The 16,792-nt window shown below is 37.0% G+C and overlaps 1 protein-coding gene across 8 annotated transcripts in view; it reads left to right on the top strand.

Annotated features, from left to right (window-relative positions):
* The window catches only part of RIMS2 (regulating synaptic membrane exocytosis 2), a 293,405-nt gene that overhangs the window by 252,118 nt on the left and 24,495 nt on the right, over nucleotides 1–16,792 (top strand). For all 8 annotated transcript variants that reach the window (XM_087706787.1, XM_087706790.1, XM_087706791.1 and 5 more), the window contains one exon: nucleotides 6,379–6,620. In XM_087706787.1, coding sequence (XP_087562913.1) covers nucleotides 6,379–6,620 — 242 coding nt within the window. The remainder of the gene's footprint in view (nucleotides 1–6,378; nucleotides 6,621–16,792) is intronic.

Here is a 16,792-nt window from a genome sequence, read left to right as displayed (position 1 = left end):
CGGACCACAGGTTGAGAACCACTGTTGTATAGTATAGAAATTAAGGGCAACAATTGACCTTGATTCACATTAAGCTGTAATTCATGAGGTAAGTATAGAAAGGCCATCTAGTTCTTAGATTTTTGTCATTTTAACAGAATTCTATCATATCAACATATTTCACAATATAGAAATATAACATTCTGGAGCACTGCACATAGATTCTTTAGGCAGAATGGATATTGATTACATGTCATTAATACAACCTATATGAAGAAAAGACTATATTTTTTTTATTCTTGTTCTCATAAAAGAATAATTTTTATCAGTGAAGATAATAATGGGTTACTCAAGCCATCCATTTTTTAATGTATGTGCAGAATCTTTTGGAAATTGAAGGAATATGCTATAAAATTCTATTCTTATTTGGCAGGGACATACTTTGATCAATAATTATTAATGCTATTATTAGTATTATATCTTTTAAAGCTTTCAGAAATAGGGATATTATTACAGGTTTTGTTTTCTGAACATGAGCCTCTTCACAAAATCACAGAATCATAGATCCTCTAGGAAGCCATTTAGCCATTGAATCCAAAACCACATTAAGTGCAATAATTAAAACTGAAATATCTTGGATACTTGAATGCATCTGTTGAAAATGAGCCAACCATCTCTCTGGGTAACTGGTTCAACTGTTTCAACTGGACTTTACTGTTTTTCCCCCCTAATTGGAAACTTTTCTGGAATTGAAGTACACTATTTGGTGTCCTGCAATTTGTTATAACTTCTTCTGTGACATTCTTTTAGCTATTTGAAGAATGTTAATGTGACTCTCTTGTTCTTCAGATTTTTCTTAAAGGGTTGAGTTTTGAATTGTGATTTAGAAAATAGATTTATATAGGTGTAACCTAAAATTGTGTCTGGATTTTTTTAGCCACACCATTCTACTGCAATCACAAAATCTTTTTTCAAATATTAATGATAAGCCAAATATCTCTTGCCCTACACTTGATTTATTTTTCTTAGGGGAAGACTTTGATTAAATCTCAGTCTATTGCTTTTATCTATTTTTCCAACTTATCAAGATAATTTTAAATTTTACTTCTGTATTTTAGGCTATTAACTATCCCATCTAGTTTTATCTCTTCTACCGATATCATAACTAGTATTTTCACCTTTTTATCCAAATCATTAATAAAGGTGTTGTAGAATACTGGGTTCAAGTCTGAACATGGTTGCATCCAGTTGGTATCTCTTTTCAGTTTGATGAAGAGCCACATTTGAGGACTTTTTCAGATCACACAGGCAAAATACAAACACTTCTTTCACTACTGAATTTCTTTATATTTTTTATTAAATTTGTATGGCATCCCATCACAAATAGCGACTCTGGGTGGCATACAGCAATTAAAATAGCGGGGGAACAGCCCAATGGAAGTGGTTGATTGAGTAATAATAGATCTCACTTCCTCCCCGCCCAGCTCCTGTCCTCCCCATGTGTCTTTAGTTTTTACGTCTGATTTTAACTTTCTATGTTTTAACTGTATATGCAACTGTAAGCCACCCAGAGTTATCCTATGGTAAGATGGGCAGCAAATAAAGTAATAATAAAATAAATAAAATAAAGTAAATAAAATAAAACAGTAAACGAAATGAAATAAATAGAATAATAATGAAATAAAATATTAAAATAAAATAAGATAAAATAAAATAAAATATAGACTTGACTTTATTGTTTTTATTTGGAACAAAATCTCTGGGACATTAGAATTGGTTGTAGAAATAACTGGAAAGGAATCCATAATGCTGGGATTGGGAATTGAAAAGCAGAGTATGGCCATTGGACAGCAAAAGGAGAGAAAAGAAATGAGCAACAGTACGAAGGAAATTTTGAAGGCATATATACATGGCCAAATATTTCTCGGGAGACAAAAAGGCCATAAGAATCCAGAAGGCAGGAAAAGGCACAAACAGAAAAGTTTCAACCTAGAAAAGAAATCATTCAATCAGTGCACAAAATAACCCAACCCCCCCCCCAAAACAACCCAGCTATCTGCAAGATTGTTACACATATTCTGTTTTGCATGATTTTCATTCACTGTAGTTCCAGAGCATTTATTTTTAAGTGTGAAACATTGTGTATATTCATGTCTTCCTATGTTCTACATTTATATTTACTGGATTTTGTTCACAAATTTTAGTTTCATGGATAATTTTTTTTCATCGTACTTAATTTTGGAAATTGAGATTAAAGTTTAATATCCATAGATGAGACTAGCTTAGACAACAAGCATGAAAACAAAATTGGACACACATCTATCTTCAGTTGCTCCTGGCATAATACTGCTTCCACTTTGGGAAAGCATTTGATATGAAACTTTCCGGTTGCCGCTTTATTGGAAACATTTCCACAGATGATGCATATGTGAAATATATGACTGAACTGTTTTTCTCTCCAAGCACAATACAACCATACATTTTAAAAAAAAAATTTTAGAAAATTTTCTTGAGAGAAAACAAATGGCAATAGTTAAGATCTCATTGTATCACTCATTGTCTTCTGTTTCAAAAGCGTACCTGTAATGGTGACATTATGCAACAAAACATTGCAGAAAAGTTATATAATAAAATGTTGGAGAAAAGTAAAAGTTTTTTCCTCTTCTGTTCAATAATGTCTCATTCTTGGAAACTTCCTAGAGACATCTCTGCAGTTTCTTGGTGAGGTTTTTCAGAAATGGCTTGTGATTGTGTAATTCCTAGGGCTGAGAGAGTGTGACAGGCCCAAGGTCACCCAGTTGGCTTTGTACCTAAAATGGGGTTAGAACTCACAGTCACGGTTTTCTACCCCTGCACTAAACTGGCTCTCAGTCTATAATAGAATACAGTGAAAAATGAACAATATCCTCCAATTGAAAAGCATTTGTGTGAACAATAATACGAAATGTCTTGCTAATAGAGATTACCATATTTGTAAAAAAAAGTATATGTTTAATTATGAATACTGCATTAATTTTACTAACTTTCCCAATGGTTTTTCTCGTTATTTAAAGCCTCTACATGCCCTATTTTAAATCCATTATCTGAGTCATTGGGTTATTTTTAGTCATTACATATAACAATATATGTATTAGTTTTTAACTCCTGTCATAACTGCTTATTATAGAAATATTTTCTGCAAGCTTTCAATTTATTTAATAATATTGATCAGCAGTATATCATGTTACCTAAGCTTGTATTACGATTGTGTTTATTTCATGTATTTTTGATGGCTTATTGCCTTAAATTTAAAAACATAGTGAAAATAGTTTTAAAAATTTTATGGCATTTTTATGCTCCAATTTCATTGATTCAGCTGAATTTTTATGGTCATATAGTATATATAGTATTTCTCTTATAGGAGGCTTCAGTGTGTGTGTGTGTGTGTGTGTGTGTGTGTGTAAAATCTAAAATCATAAATGTAATTGTGCTACATAAATATCCACTATAACAATTCTGAATGACAATGAATTAAAAATTGTTTGTTTCCATTATAGGTTAGGGTGTCAAGAAAATCAACTTTTAACCGTGTTTTACACTCTTAAATACACTAAATATGCATATCTGCAACAGAATTTAAACTATTCATTTCATTGTAGGTCTGGTATACTTGTGAATATTCATATTAGCATATTTTTCAGATCACCCTTACTTATCTTTACACTCCCCCTTTCTAAGTAAAGCCCTGTTGAAGATAATCAGAATATTATCCAATTTGTTAGATATAGATTCTGCCTTTCTTGCAGGCCGTCAAGACAGCATACACAGCTTCCTCTCGTTTTCCCACAAAAGTAAATAATAATTCAATTAATAATGCAACATAACATAACCTACAATTTGCATATATGTACCCCAAATTGAATTTGTGTCAATCCTTCATTTAATCTTCACCTCCGAGGGTCTGGACTAGAGATATTTGAGAAAAATAACAAAATATTTTATCAGAGATTGTTCCTTGAGAAGTGCCAAGATAAATGTAATTAAAACAAAAAAAATATAGTTATTCAGCTGTTTATAAGAATAAACTAACTTTCTGTGAAGCATGAAAACTATTTCTAAGCTTCAGCAATTTAGACTATAGATTAGGATGCACATTCTATGATTGAATACACATATAATGTTAAAAAATTAGTTTCATAGATAATGTATTTATTTTATTTGTCTTGCACAGCAATGTTTTCCTTAGCATATTTCCTTAGCATTGAACAAGAATCTTGTCATTAAACAAGAATCTTGTGTAATGACTGATTGGACAAATATGCATACAGGTAGGTTAGTCCCAGGAGTGAAATCCATTTACCTTTGCTACCAGTTCGGTAGCAATGTGAGTGCGCGCATGTGCAGGATCTCCCATGCATGCGCAGAGCATCAAAAGCAGATGTGATGACATCTGTGCGGGTGGGTGAGCCTGCTACTGAGTGCCTGCAAAGATAAGGAAACAGAGAGGGGGGGAATCTGCTGTGCCACGTGATTTATATTAGCTAGAAAGCAGGAAATCTGATGATTCTAGCTAGTATAAATTGCGTGTTACAGCTGATTGTCAGAAAAACAGGTTCGCCTGAACTGGTTTCATTTTTTTTCCAACCGGTTTGGGCGAACCAGTAGCATTTCACCCCTGGTTGGTCCCTTCTTTCTCCAAGCTTCAGTAAATAAGGGACTGCCTCTAACTCCCTTTCTCTTCCTTCCTCTGCACTTTTGGTGGCTCTTGCAGGGAAAGCAGCAGACCCAGAACTATGTGGCTCTGTGACTGCTTGCCATACCCCGAGACAGTTCCAGTTGCACTTGCTGCCCTGTGCTCCACATTTCTAGCTGACCTACATTGCCATCTTCATGCCCTTGCCACTTATGAGGCATGCCTGGCCAGGGTGCCAGCTTCATTCAGTGCAGTGAAAAAGGGGAAAAAAGTACTGAACGGCTTAAAAGTGCTTCAGTGCCCCCCCAAACCACTTTGCACTGAGCTCCTGCACTATATGGGTCTGCCTTTGCAGTATAAAAAAAGGAGGGGGAATGAAAACCAAAAGTAGCCTTTAACCCCTTTCACCCCAGCCCTCTTGTGGCCTGCCAGTCTCCAGCAGAGCTAGCAACAGATTCAGGCAGTGAGGAGGTTGGGGAGGAACATGGGCCAGTCCTGGAGTCTGGGGAAGGCTCTGATGAGGGCTCTGTGTTAGAGGCAAAGAGGGGGCCAGAGCTGGATGCCAGTTAACAGAGTCAGACATCAATGAGGCAGATGAACAGCTGGAGCCTGTACCCAGTGTGCACATGCACAGAGTTGCCAGACGAAGGGAACAGCTAAAGAACAGGGGTCAACTTGGGAATAAGACCGCAGGTGGACAATGAATGGCCCTCCCAGAGGAAATAAAAGAGGAGTGGAGTTTGCAAGGGACTATTAGTTCGCTTAATTGGTTTGTGACTCTCCGAGACACCTTGCAAAGTTTTGCAGATATTGGCCTGTCAGCTCTCCAAGCTAGATAAGGTCTGTGACTGTAAATCCTCCCTTGAAAGACTTTGTTAGATGTGAATGAGCAGAATTCACAGTAATTATGAAAAGAGGTTTTTGTCGGGACAAGGAGTTTGCTACATGCTCTTGGAAAGCCTAGATCAGAACAAGCCCTACCCAGGAAGTCTTTACAAAGAAATACCCCTTTGCAGGAATATGATTGCTTTGTGCTTTATCCCTGGGCAGAAAGAAGCAGCTTCACACAGTTCAGCAACTAGACTGGGTATACCTCATTAGCAGATGAAGCAAGAAATATGGCAAAAATGATCAGCTGCGTGGCAGATGGATAAAAGGGCACTGATGGGAACAGATAGGTAGTCGGGGGAGTTGCAGCGTCCCTCTGGTTGTAAGTGCAGAAGGGATAGCAAGTGCCCAGACTTTGATCACATGACTCCGGGCACACTGCAACAGCCAGAACTTCACAACATTATTCAGCACCGTTGTAATTTTGAACTGTCACTGAATGAATGGTCATAAGTCGAAGACTACCTGCAGGCCGTCAGTGGATAACTGATATTCATATATACAAATAACAAACAATAAAAACATACATGATGTGTTTCTTACATGGTTATAATATTACTGTTTAGAGTACCATAATCGCAATGCCAGAGATTTTCAGTAAAATTTACAAATAGGTTTTGTGATGAGACAAAATAATAACTACAAAACTTACTGTACAATGAACTACAAAGAAATCTAAATCATTTGAACTTCGGTGACGAACCAATGTCTATGTGAATTAATTGCTTCTCCCAAAAGTCATCCCACACTTTCAGTCTGAAACCTTCCTTTACTGATTTCTTTTTCTTTTATTTCTTTCTTTCTTTGATGGTGCTGTCTATCCATCTCCTGCCTGGCAGTGTTTTCACATCTAAAATGCAAAGCAGACAGATTGGAGCTTCAGGACAGAACATAACTAAAAGCACCAGCATCAGTGGGGATATGTATACCCTAGAGAAGAACGATGGCAGCCAATCCGACACAGCGGTGGGCACTGTGGGTACAGGTGGCAAAAAACGGCGATCCAGTATTGGTGCAAAAATGGTAGCTATCGTGGGACTTTCACGGAAAAGCAGGAGCACCTCACAACTCAGCCAAACTGGTAGGATTAAAATTCCAGTTTCCATTCTTTTTGTGTGTGTGTGAACCTTAAGCTTATAATCTACATTCTTAGGGGAAATTTAATGTAGTTCAGAATGTTTATGACTTACGAAAATGATTGTTCAGCATTTATTTAGCACTAACCACAGTATTGGGGCTAAATGCAAATCTGAAGGTCTAAATTTAGAAAAGGGAGAAATGTTCTCAATTCATCACCATTAGATGGAATGCATTGCTATAATGAATGCTTTGTAAGAGTGTTTGCAGCATATTTTGAAACTAAAATGTTTATGCACAAAAAGTTTACAAACAAAAGCAAAAAAAATATTTATAAATAATCCCTTTTCATCCAGTTTATTGTTAACTTCTACTTAGATTAATATGTAACTTCTGCTGAATATTAAAGATGTCAGTTTATTTTTTTAAAAACTGTGTTTTTAACATTAATATTTAATTTTCAAATACAATGGCAAAGCAAATAATATAATGTATAAATCAATGTTTCAAAATGGTCTATGAATTAGATAATCAAAGTAACTTAGGAAATATTTTAACTGACAAAGTTCTCTGTAGGACACTGTTGCTTGATTAAGCGTGATTGAGGCTTTTCCTACTTGATGTACAAAGTTATGTAACAATCTGAAATAGAGTTTTAAATAGCAATACTTGTCTTTGAAGTGTCAGGATGCAGTTATGGTGCCTTAGTATCTCTGTGGCATCCTTTGCATGGCTCAGCCCCTGTGAATGAATAACTCAAAATGTATCCCTCTTAATGGTTTCAATCAATCAACATTTCATCTACAATAAGCACAACTAAATTTGGCTTTCAGTTATTATTTATCATACATTCAAAGGAAGTGGTTGACTTGTGTCCTAATTTCTATTATATAGTAACATTATATAACATAGTGGTTGTATGGATTAGAATGGCTTGAGACAGATCGTACTAAGGACAATGCAAAATTGCTTGGAGAATAACTATTTCCTCTTACTAGTGCTAGCACTAAACATAAAAAGCAAGTAATTGTCAGTTCAACCAAACTGTCCATTTCCTAAAATATATATTTTTTATATCTATAAATACTAAATATTTGAACAGCAAAGGACGTACTTAATGACGTCAGTTTCATGTTCTTGCAATTTCAATCTAACTGTATTTGAAGATGTATTCCTATGGTATCTGTTCATTTATATAAAGCGTCTATGAGCATACAGGTAGTCCTTGAGTTACGATGGTAATTGGGACTGAAGTGTTATGTGGTCACATGAATGCATCACTTAGCAATGGCAATCCCATCACTCACCATTGCTATAGTTAATTGAATCCCACCGGATTTTAGGTGAGGATACACCCTGATCCAGGCCACTCTCAGTTTGGTCCCTCCTGGCTTTGGGCCTCAAGAAGATAATGGAATGCCTTCTCTTCAACTCCCCTAACCTTCTCCCCTGTCTCTGTGCCTTTTGGGCTGCCTGATACGCACTGCTACCCTGCTGGCTCTCTGCTGTGTTGGAAAACACCTGGCGCCTCCTGAAGCATTGTGAGACTGTTCTGTGCAATTTGAAGAACAGTGTGGTCTCGGGAAGAAGGCATGGCACAGTGAGCAGTGGCCTCACATAGGGCCAGGCTGGTTGCACCTCAGCAGCAGTAGGAGGTAGATGGTGAAGATCAGTAGGAGGTAGCAAGGCCAACAAGGCAAGAATAACGCAGGACTGGATACCTTCCGGATGGCAGGACAAGTGGAGCATTGCCAGCAGATTGGTAGGAACAGTAGAGCACAAGATGGGCGGTTGTTTGCATTGCATGGTCTTGAGGTGGCACTCAAGATGATGATCAAGTGGTGCTGGACTAAACCAGAAACCTACGACAAGTGGTGACCAGCTGAAACTGAAGACCCCAGGCCTTTACTTCAACCCTTGTGAAGTAAGGGCTGGCAAGGATTCTGCTCAACCAAAAGGGCAGAGAGCAGGTGGAGATAGGTGAGTGGGGGAGTTGAAGTGCCCCTGTAGTAGTAAGTTTTGACGAGCTGTCAAACACCTGAATTTTGATCATACTACCACAGGGGTTTTGTATGATCTGTAACTTTGGGAAAATATCAAAAGTCCTATTTGTTTAGTGCCGTCATCACTTCTAATAGTTGCTGAATGAATGGACAGAACTCAAGGACTACCTGCAGTTATAATTTATGCCTATAAAATAATATCCTTTTTAATCTAGATGAAAACGTCATATTTTAGCGAGATGCAGAACAAATGGTTCCCAATCCTTTCTCTGTCATGCTTGTGACTTGTTAGAATTATGATTGCCTCTATGCTTGACATTAACAGGGGTTTTAATTTTGAAGTCTTAACTATGTTGAAGTCTTAACTAATATTTTGCTGCTGCCAACATTAGTCTAATTACATCAACTTTTCTGTATGAATTCATAAGTTCAATTGATCAAGCAAAGTTCATATGAAAATTGATGAATGGGCATTTTTGTATATTTTTGTCCTGTAGGTGTTTATGTTTGTAGAAACCATCTCATTTGACTGGCACTGTTGAGGAGTGAAATAATAAGTACTGTACTTCAGAAGATAAGTGCAGAAAATAAGGACGGTGACCTCAACAGAAATATGCAGGCAAAGAGGGCTAAAGCATTTTTAAGCCCTGGAAAACAGGATAATATTTGGAAGAGATTTAGGCAAAGGTCTTTCTTATCTGCTACATTCACTAGAGTATAAGGGGGTAATAATCACATTATATAGAAAAAGCACAAAATATGTGTATTTGTCAAATTTTCAAAATGTTTCATTTTCTCTAGGTATTTGTTCCTTCTATCCTTTTCTGTATCTTCTTGAAACTTTGTGTGTAATTTTATGCATGCATCTCCTAGACTTTTCCTTTTCTAATTCTTCCTTTCTACTACTATAATTCATGCATTTTGTCCCATCTATTCTTAATATAAACATTCTGTATATATTGCTATGCAATTTTAGAGAATTATATTACAATGTCTGAGAAGTGCTAATACTGAACAAATAGCAGCATTGCAATTCACATCAAATATTGATTCGTAACTTGTATTATTTACAAGCTTGTATCAGAATATGAAGTGAATGATACTCTGTCATTCTTAGCAAAGAAGTATTGAAAAAATCCTTTTGTTTTTATTAGTTTTTAACAGCAACTTTAATAAGCACTTGTGTGATTTGCACATTTATATCATGGAGTTGGTTACCACACACATAGGGATATAATGGAGGAACCAGTCATTTAAATTTAATGAGTTATACTATGTTCTATTTTCTTTATACCAGAGGAAATGGGCGGAATAATTATCGTCATCTCTGCTAAAAGTTTGTAGTCTTTTAATGGAATGGTGGCTCTCCTTTACAATTCTTATTTAGAATTTTTGTTTAAGAGTGTTAGAATGATAGGATAGATTTATCAAAAGATTTCAGAATCTTTATATTGAAATGGCATAATTCAGAAATTTATTTCCTTTCTCTCTTAAAGAAATGACTTAATTTGCTTTAGATTTCTGATATCCCATTCTTATATGTGAAACTGGATTTATTGTAACAGTTTATTAAATATTATATTATATAATTATTATATAATTATTATTAAAATGAGACAACACCCCCCCCCAAATAATTTATCTATAAAATAGAGTGGTGGACGATTACTTTAGATTTGGTGGGAAGATAGGTAGGCAAATTATACTTTCTTCCTCATCTTCCTCATCTTGGGTATTCTACTAAATTGAGAATTATATAAGATAGATGTTTAAATATACTGTCCATATGTTCTAAATAATAAATTAGAATATGTCAGGGTAACAATAATGTATTTATACTTCTTGTTCCAAAAGTGTACAGGGTTATTTTGAAGGGTATTTCTGAAGTTCTAAGGGATGAGCTAGATTTCTTGAGCATGTACAAAGCTTACGCCATTAACCCTTAAAATGCAAAGCTTCCTTAGGGAAAAAGAAATAAAGCATCTACATATTTTTCTCCTTGTAAACAATGAGAGGTGCTCAAGGCCTGTAAAGGAAAGGCATCTTGCTGTACATTTTAGAAATCACACCAAAAGAAATTTTTGATTTTACTGTAGAATATTTATTTTGTCAAAGTTTTATTCAAGGATGCTATACTGTTCTCTCATGAAACATTTAATGGGGCCCTTTGGATATGAGCTGAAAAACATTCCTTTTCTATAATAATAACTTGATCAAGCATTCCTAATTGTATGGCATAAATTAGAGGAGATGGAACAAGATCAACAGTAGCAGGGGGGAAAAATCATCTTGCAAATTATTACCTACAAACGTGAAGATCCAGAGCAAGATGATTTGGAAGACTGATAGGAGAAATGGACTAACTTGTCCTAACTGAAAGATAACTCCAGCAATAGAAATGTAGAGAGAACAAACAAGAGACAAAACAAGAAACACAAATAAAGTCGGTAGTTTTAGTCAGGACTAATGAGGGAGAAGAGGTTGCCTCAGTGGTCTCTGTCTTGTTTAATGCTTCAAGTCCTTCTGTCCTACATATTAACATCCATATGAAGCCACTGGGAAAGGTCATCTGACCATTTGGGAGAAGATCTGATCGCTGTTCTGCTCTTAACCAAGTAAACATTCAAGAAGAGATGTCATTGACATCTTATCCTGGGGGAAAGCTGTAGATCTCTGGGAGGGAGACAATAGTTGAACACAAGCCTTACAGTTACTGTTACTGCTTATACATTGCAGTTCTCCATTAATACTAATGTTATGCCTGGACAGGCAATTTCTACTTCTGAAGGAATATATTTAGGGTGTGCGGACTTACTGGACCACACATTTATATTATTTATGTTTATTTATTTATATTCCATATTCCTAAAATGCCCATCTCACTCAGAGAGAGGCTTTAGGTGGAATACAATATAATGTTATACACAAATGCTTCAAAGACTACTCAGAAATTACAATTAGTCTTGGATACAACACTGGATGCTGCAAGAATGGTACACCTATGCTGCAGGACTTTCATGGATTACCAGATGGCTTCTAGGTATAATTAAAGTGGTTATTCTATAAACTTGCTTATGGCTTGGCATCTGGGTACCTGTAGAACATTAAGGTATTCCAACAGGTGGAAACTGTTCCTAATTCCCAATTCTTGGAAATGAAAGCAAGAAGTTCTACTTTTCAATAGTAGTACCAATCCTTTGGAACAATTTCCTGGTGCAGATCAAACTATTTTCCTTCTTGAGGCTTCTGAAGAAGGATGCTGAAAACCAAATTATTCCAGAGATCATTCTAATTAACAAGTGCTTTAGCTACCGGTATTTTTTATTTGTAGAGTTACATTATTGTTATTTCTTAATGTTATCCTTATCTTTGTTTACTTGAACTTTGTGGATTATTTTGTTATAAAAACATTTACGGTATTTTAAAATTTAACATGGATGTATTAATGTTTCCATGTTATGGAAGTTGCCAAGAATTCCTTGAGTTGTGTCAGTATAGAAATGGCATAAAGAAACAGACCCACCCTGGGTATGCCCACCCTAGCTCCTTGACACAACCCTGATATGGTCCCAAATGAAATTGAGCTTGACATCTCTGAGTTGGAACTTTGTGAGGAACAGTTAGGACAAACATCCTTGGTCTGAAGCAGATTCTGAGAGTCTTTTAATACTAGGAATGTTAATCCCAAAGTGGTTCCTGGCAAACCTGGCTTTCATTTGGGAAAGAAAATGATCATAGCAGCTTCAACTATCTGCCTCTTTTGATTTGCTTTCAGAGTTGCAATGGCCTAAACAGATGTCTTTATTTTCAAATGATGAGCTAAGAAAAAATAACTAATATAAAAATTATTCAAATATATTGTTGGTATATTGTACTTCTCTTTCTGCTTCTGTTATTGGCACGGACAGATACAGGAGATGGAAAATGACGAAGTCCTGCTGATGTTAAATGGAAGTGTGCCAGCTCTTATTATTTTTATTTATAAAATATAGCTGCAGGAACTTTATGAATTTTGATACAAATGAAAGTATGTGTATCATATTTTGTAAAGTTCCTGCTGCTATTGTAGTGTATTTCCACAGTAACAATAAAATCCAGTTTTTTACAAAGCTTCCTGAAAGTCACTGAAGAGTCTCCAGAGGTTAAATAAATGCTTTTGCATAATTCATAGATTTATTTATCAAGCTTTTCTCCAGAAGCACAAAACAAATTATATGGGGATTGCCTTTTGCTGTAGGATTTTTCTTACAATGACTGACTTCAAAAATAGTTATTTATTATACAGGTACCGTGTTTCCCCCAAAATATGACATATCCAGATAATAAGGCCATGCCACATTTTTCTGGTGGGCAAAAATATAAGCCCTCCCTCACAAATAAGCCCCATGGATAACCCCCCCACCTCCGACCAGGCAGAGCGCCGCTCACCAACCTAGCGGTATCCCGAAGGTGCCAAGCCATGGGAACCGGGAGGGGAGGGCAAAGGTGATCACATTGCTTGGTGCCTTCGGATACCGCTAGTTTGGTGAGTGGCGCTGTGCCCAGCTGAAGAGGGGGGTTGCTGGGTGGCTGCTCTCTTGCGAGCGGGCTTCCAAAGAGCCAGGCACAGCAGCCACCCGGCAAAACCCCTTTCCAGCCATGCAGAGCACCATCCACTGACCTAGGGGTATTGCCAAGCTGCGTGAAGGCCTGTTCGCCGTCTCCTGGCTCCTGGTGCCTTCGAAATGCCTGTGAATGGCACTCTGCATGGCTGGAGAAGGTGGTTGCGCAAGGGGCTATTCTGCTCCTGCGCCTCCCAGCTCTATAGTTGTGGGCTGGCTGTTGGCAGAGCATACAACCATAGAGCATACGCCCAGAATGGCCACTGCTATAAGACTCAGTTTGGAAGCCGCCGAAAAAGCCATGCTGGGATGGCGGTGGCGGTGGCAGCAGAGGTGCCCTGGCTCTGTGCAGTGCTCCTGCAACCCCCCTCTTCAGCTGTGCAGAGCACCATTCACTGGCATTTTGAAGGCGCCAAGCCACAGGAGCTGGGCGTCATCGAACAGGCGCTTACGTAGCTTGGTGATACCCCTAAGTCAGTGAATGGCGCTCTGCAAGGCTGGAAAGGGGGTTTGCTGGGTGGCTGCTCGTGAGTGTGGTCACTTCATGGCTGTTGTGTTGCACTGCTGAGACAGCGCAACACAGCCATTCGCCCATGAGGCTGTGCCCAGCTCTTTGGGAGCCCGTTTTGAAGAGAGCAGCCACCCGGCAACCCCAAAACAATAAACCCTCCCCTCATAATAAGACCCAAGCCATGTTTTGTGTGTAAAAAGAAAATAAGACCCTGTCTTATTTTCAGGGAAACACAGTAGTCCTTGACTTACAACCATTTGTTTATTGACTGTTTGGAGTTACAATGGTACTAAAAAAAGTGATTTATGTCCAGTTTTCACACTTACGACCATTGCAGCAGCCCCATGATCATATGATCAAAATTTTGGTACTTGGCAACTGGCATGTATTTAAATTTTGGGTCATGTTATGTGATCACCATTTGTAACCTTCCCATCTGCAAAGTTAATGGGAGAAGTCAGATTCACTTAAATAGCCACATGATTCACTTAACAGCTGCAGTGTTTTACTTAACAGCTGTGGTAAAAAATGGGGTACAATGCATTTAATAACTATTTTGCTTAGAAATGGAAAATTTTAGCTCATTTGTGGTTCTAAGTCGAGGCTGGGACCTTGACTTATTGGCTGGGGCCAAAGAATCCAGATTCTTGCTTCAAATGTGAGCAGTCTTTGATTATTTTTTGCTCCTAAATAATAGGGAAGACATCCCTTCTGTGATCACTGTTGTTATTGTTATGGTTAATAAACTGAGTTACTACCAGATGATGACAGCTTTGCAACACAAAAACTTGTTTGAGTAATGGTTATGTCATACAATGATACAATGTGTATTGGGCACAGATCCAGAACAACCTCTGCTTCTCTATTGAAATGGCCATCATTTACTTCCCTGCAAGAACTCTATAAAGAATATGAAGTGAAGCAGTTTAGAGGAGCATATGAGTAGCAGAAGATACTGCCCAGAAGATATTGTTCAATGTTTCAGCAGAGCAGGAAGGAAGACAGACTCCCAGACACCTGGCAACCTGGGTGGACTATGGCTTGTTCTACAAATCTCACAAGGTTGGGTTCATGATCGCCTGGTGGATGAGAACATTGCCGCTATCATGAGTGGGGCACTAAGAGAGGCCATTATTTGTGGAGACCCTTGGATATGTTTCTTTTCTACAAGATGACATGCTAATGGGGAGAGTGGCCGGTGATGGTGGTAATACATTCATTCATACTGCTTTCACCACTAAATATCTTAGGAATGTGTTACTATGAAGAATGTTGTGAAAATAGCAGCTTAAAAATGATAATAAGTAAAAACCCGTAATTAAAACTATATAACAGAACTACATTGATTTTAATTTAAGAAATTGCCATATCTTCTGTTTTAATTGTAGACTAGTAATGCAACTCTGAAATATTTTGGTAAGCATTAATGCAACCGTAACATTCATTGACAAGAGTATACAGTCGTGTCCTCTCCTGCTTCTTATACCGAGACTAGCATCTACACATTTTCTTTCAATTGATAAAAGATGGCATCCTATATAGTGTGGTTGTTGAAATCATGCAGTGACCGAAGGGTTGCAAAAATGAAGTGACCAAAGAAATGGAAGACTGAATTCCTATGAGCTACTTGTTTGGGTTTGTAGCGGAAATGAATCACTGCATTTTATTTATATTATTTGCATAACCATACATATGAAACTGCTGGTAACATATGAAACTGCCTTATACTGACTGAGATCCTTGACTTACCAATACTAGGAATGGGTCACCTATTGTCAGCATCTCCTTCCTAAGGTTGTGAGAGAATGAGTATCCCAAAGACATCCAAATTGTGTTTGCACAGCCTCTTTAAATATTAACAAAAAGAGTTACAGATTTCTGGAGAGGTAATTCCAGAGGGATGGCACTACTGTTGAAATGGAGTTATTCTACCTCTGTCTTGCATGTCATCAGAACATACAAACAGGATTGTTGAATTTGCTTTGGAAATTGAGATGAGTGGCACATAAACAATAAACATTCTACTTGGAATAAGTAATTTACAATTATGGGAATGCAAGGTGAGATGGGGCTTTATAGGTCAAAGTTAGCACTTTGTGGTGTTCTCAGAAGCCTGTGAGTAACCATTGTAGAGTCCATAACACTGGTGTTATATGTGAATAGCAGAAGACTCATCTGCCAATAAGTTGTCTTCTATATTTTTTTAATCAACTGAAGCTTTTGAGTGGTCTTTGAATACAATCCCACATAGAGTACAACATAGAAATCGGTTCTAGTACTATATTTATGCAATAATTTAGTTTTCATTGAAGTGTACAGACAGGTTTTATAAAAAGCTTGAAAATCAGCTTGCAATACATAATAAACTAAAAACCTTCCTTCCATGTTTATTCTGGTGTCATGTGACATACCTATTGCGGATAGAATTGGCTGTTATAAAAAAAGGAATTATATTTATATGTTTAGGGGGTTATTGGTCAAGATCACTATCAGTGAATGGTAAAAGCAAATAAAAAATTATTTCGTCACCTGCGGCTGTTAGTATAATGTATAAAAGATGCATTTTAATTCTCCCTAATTCTGACATAGAAAAAGAGATGTGATGATTGCTTTAATTACATAACTTGTAAATTTAACCTTATAAATTGAAAAGTAAGTTAGACGTAAAGGATTTTTTTTTCATTTTTTATCTTTAAACTAAAATTAGATTATCCTGAGATTGCTTTGCAGAGATAAGTTTGCTATCCATATGATGATGATGATTATATATGATTATATGTGATTATAGCCTAAGACTAAAATGCTCTCTCTAGTTTGTATTTCATAGTTTAAAATATGTCTCTTTGTCTCTCTCTCTCTCTCTCTCTCTCCCTCCCTCCCTCCCTCCCTCCCTCTCTCTCTCTCTCTCTCTCTCTCTCTCTCTCTCTCTCTCAGTGTGTGTGTGCATTATGTAGACACTGTTAACAAAAGATCAAGGGCAGTCCTACTGATGTGTCCATGAATTATATCTTTTCCCTTACATTCCAGAGTCAGTATAATCTTCTTTTCTTCATTATTGTAT

The sequence above is a fragment of the Thamnophis sirtalis genome, unplaced genomic scaffold (assembly GCF_051295495.1).
Source record: "Thamnophis sirtalis isolate CommonGarterSnake01/CBP01778 unplaced genomic scaffold, rThaSir2_p1.2 scaffold_2, whole genome shotgun sequence".
Classification (NCBI taxonomy): domain Eukaryota; kingdom Metazoa; phylum Chordata; class Lepidosauria; order Squamata; family Natricidae; genus Thamnophis; species Thamnophis sirtalis.
The sequence above is the reverse complement of the archived record's forward strand: the minus strand, read 5'-3'. Positions and strand labels throughout refer to the sequence as shown.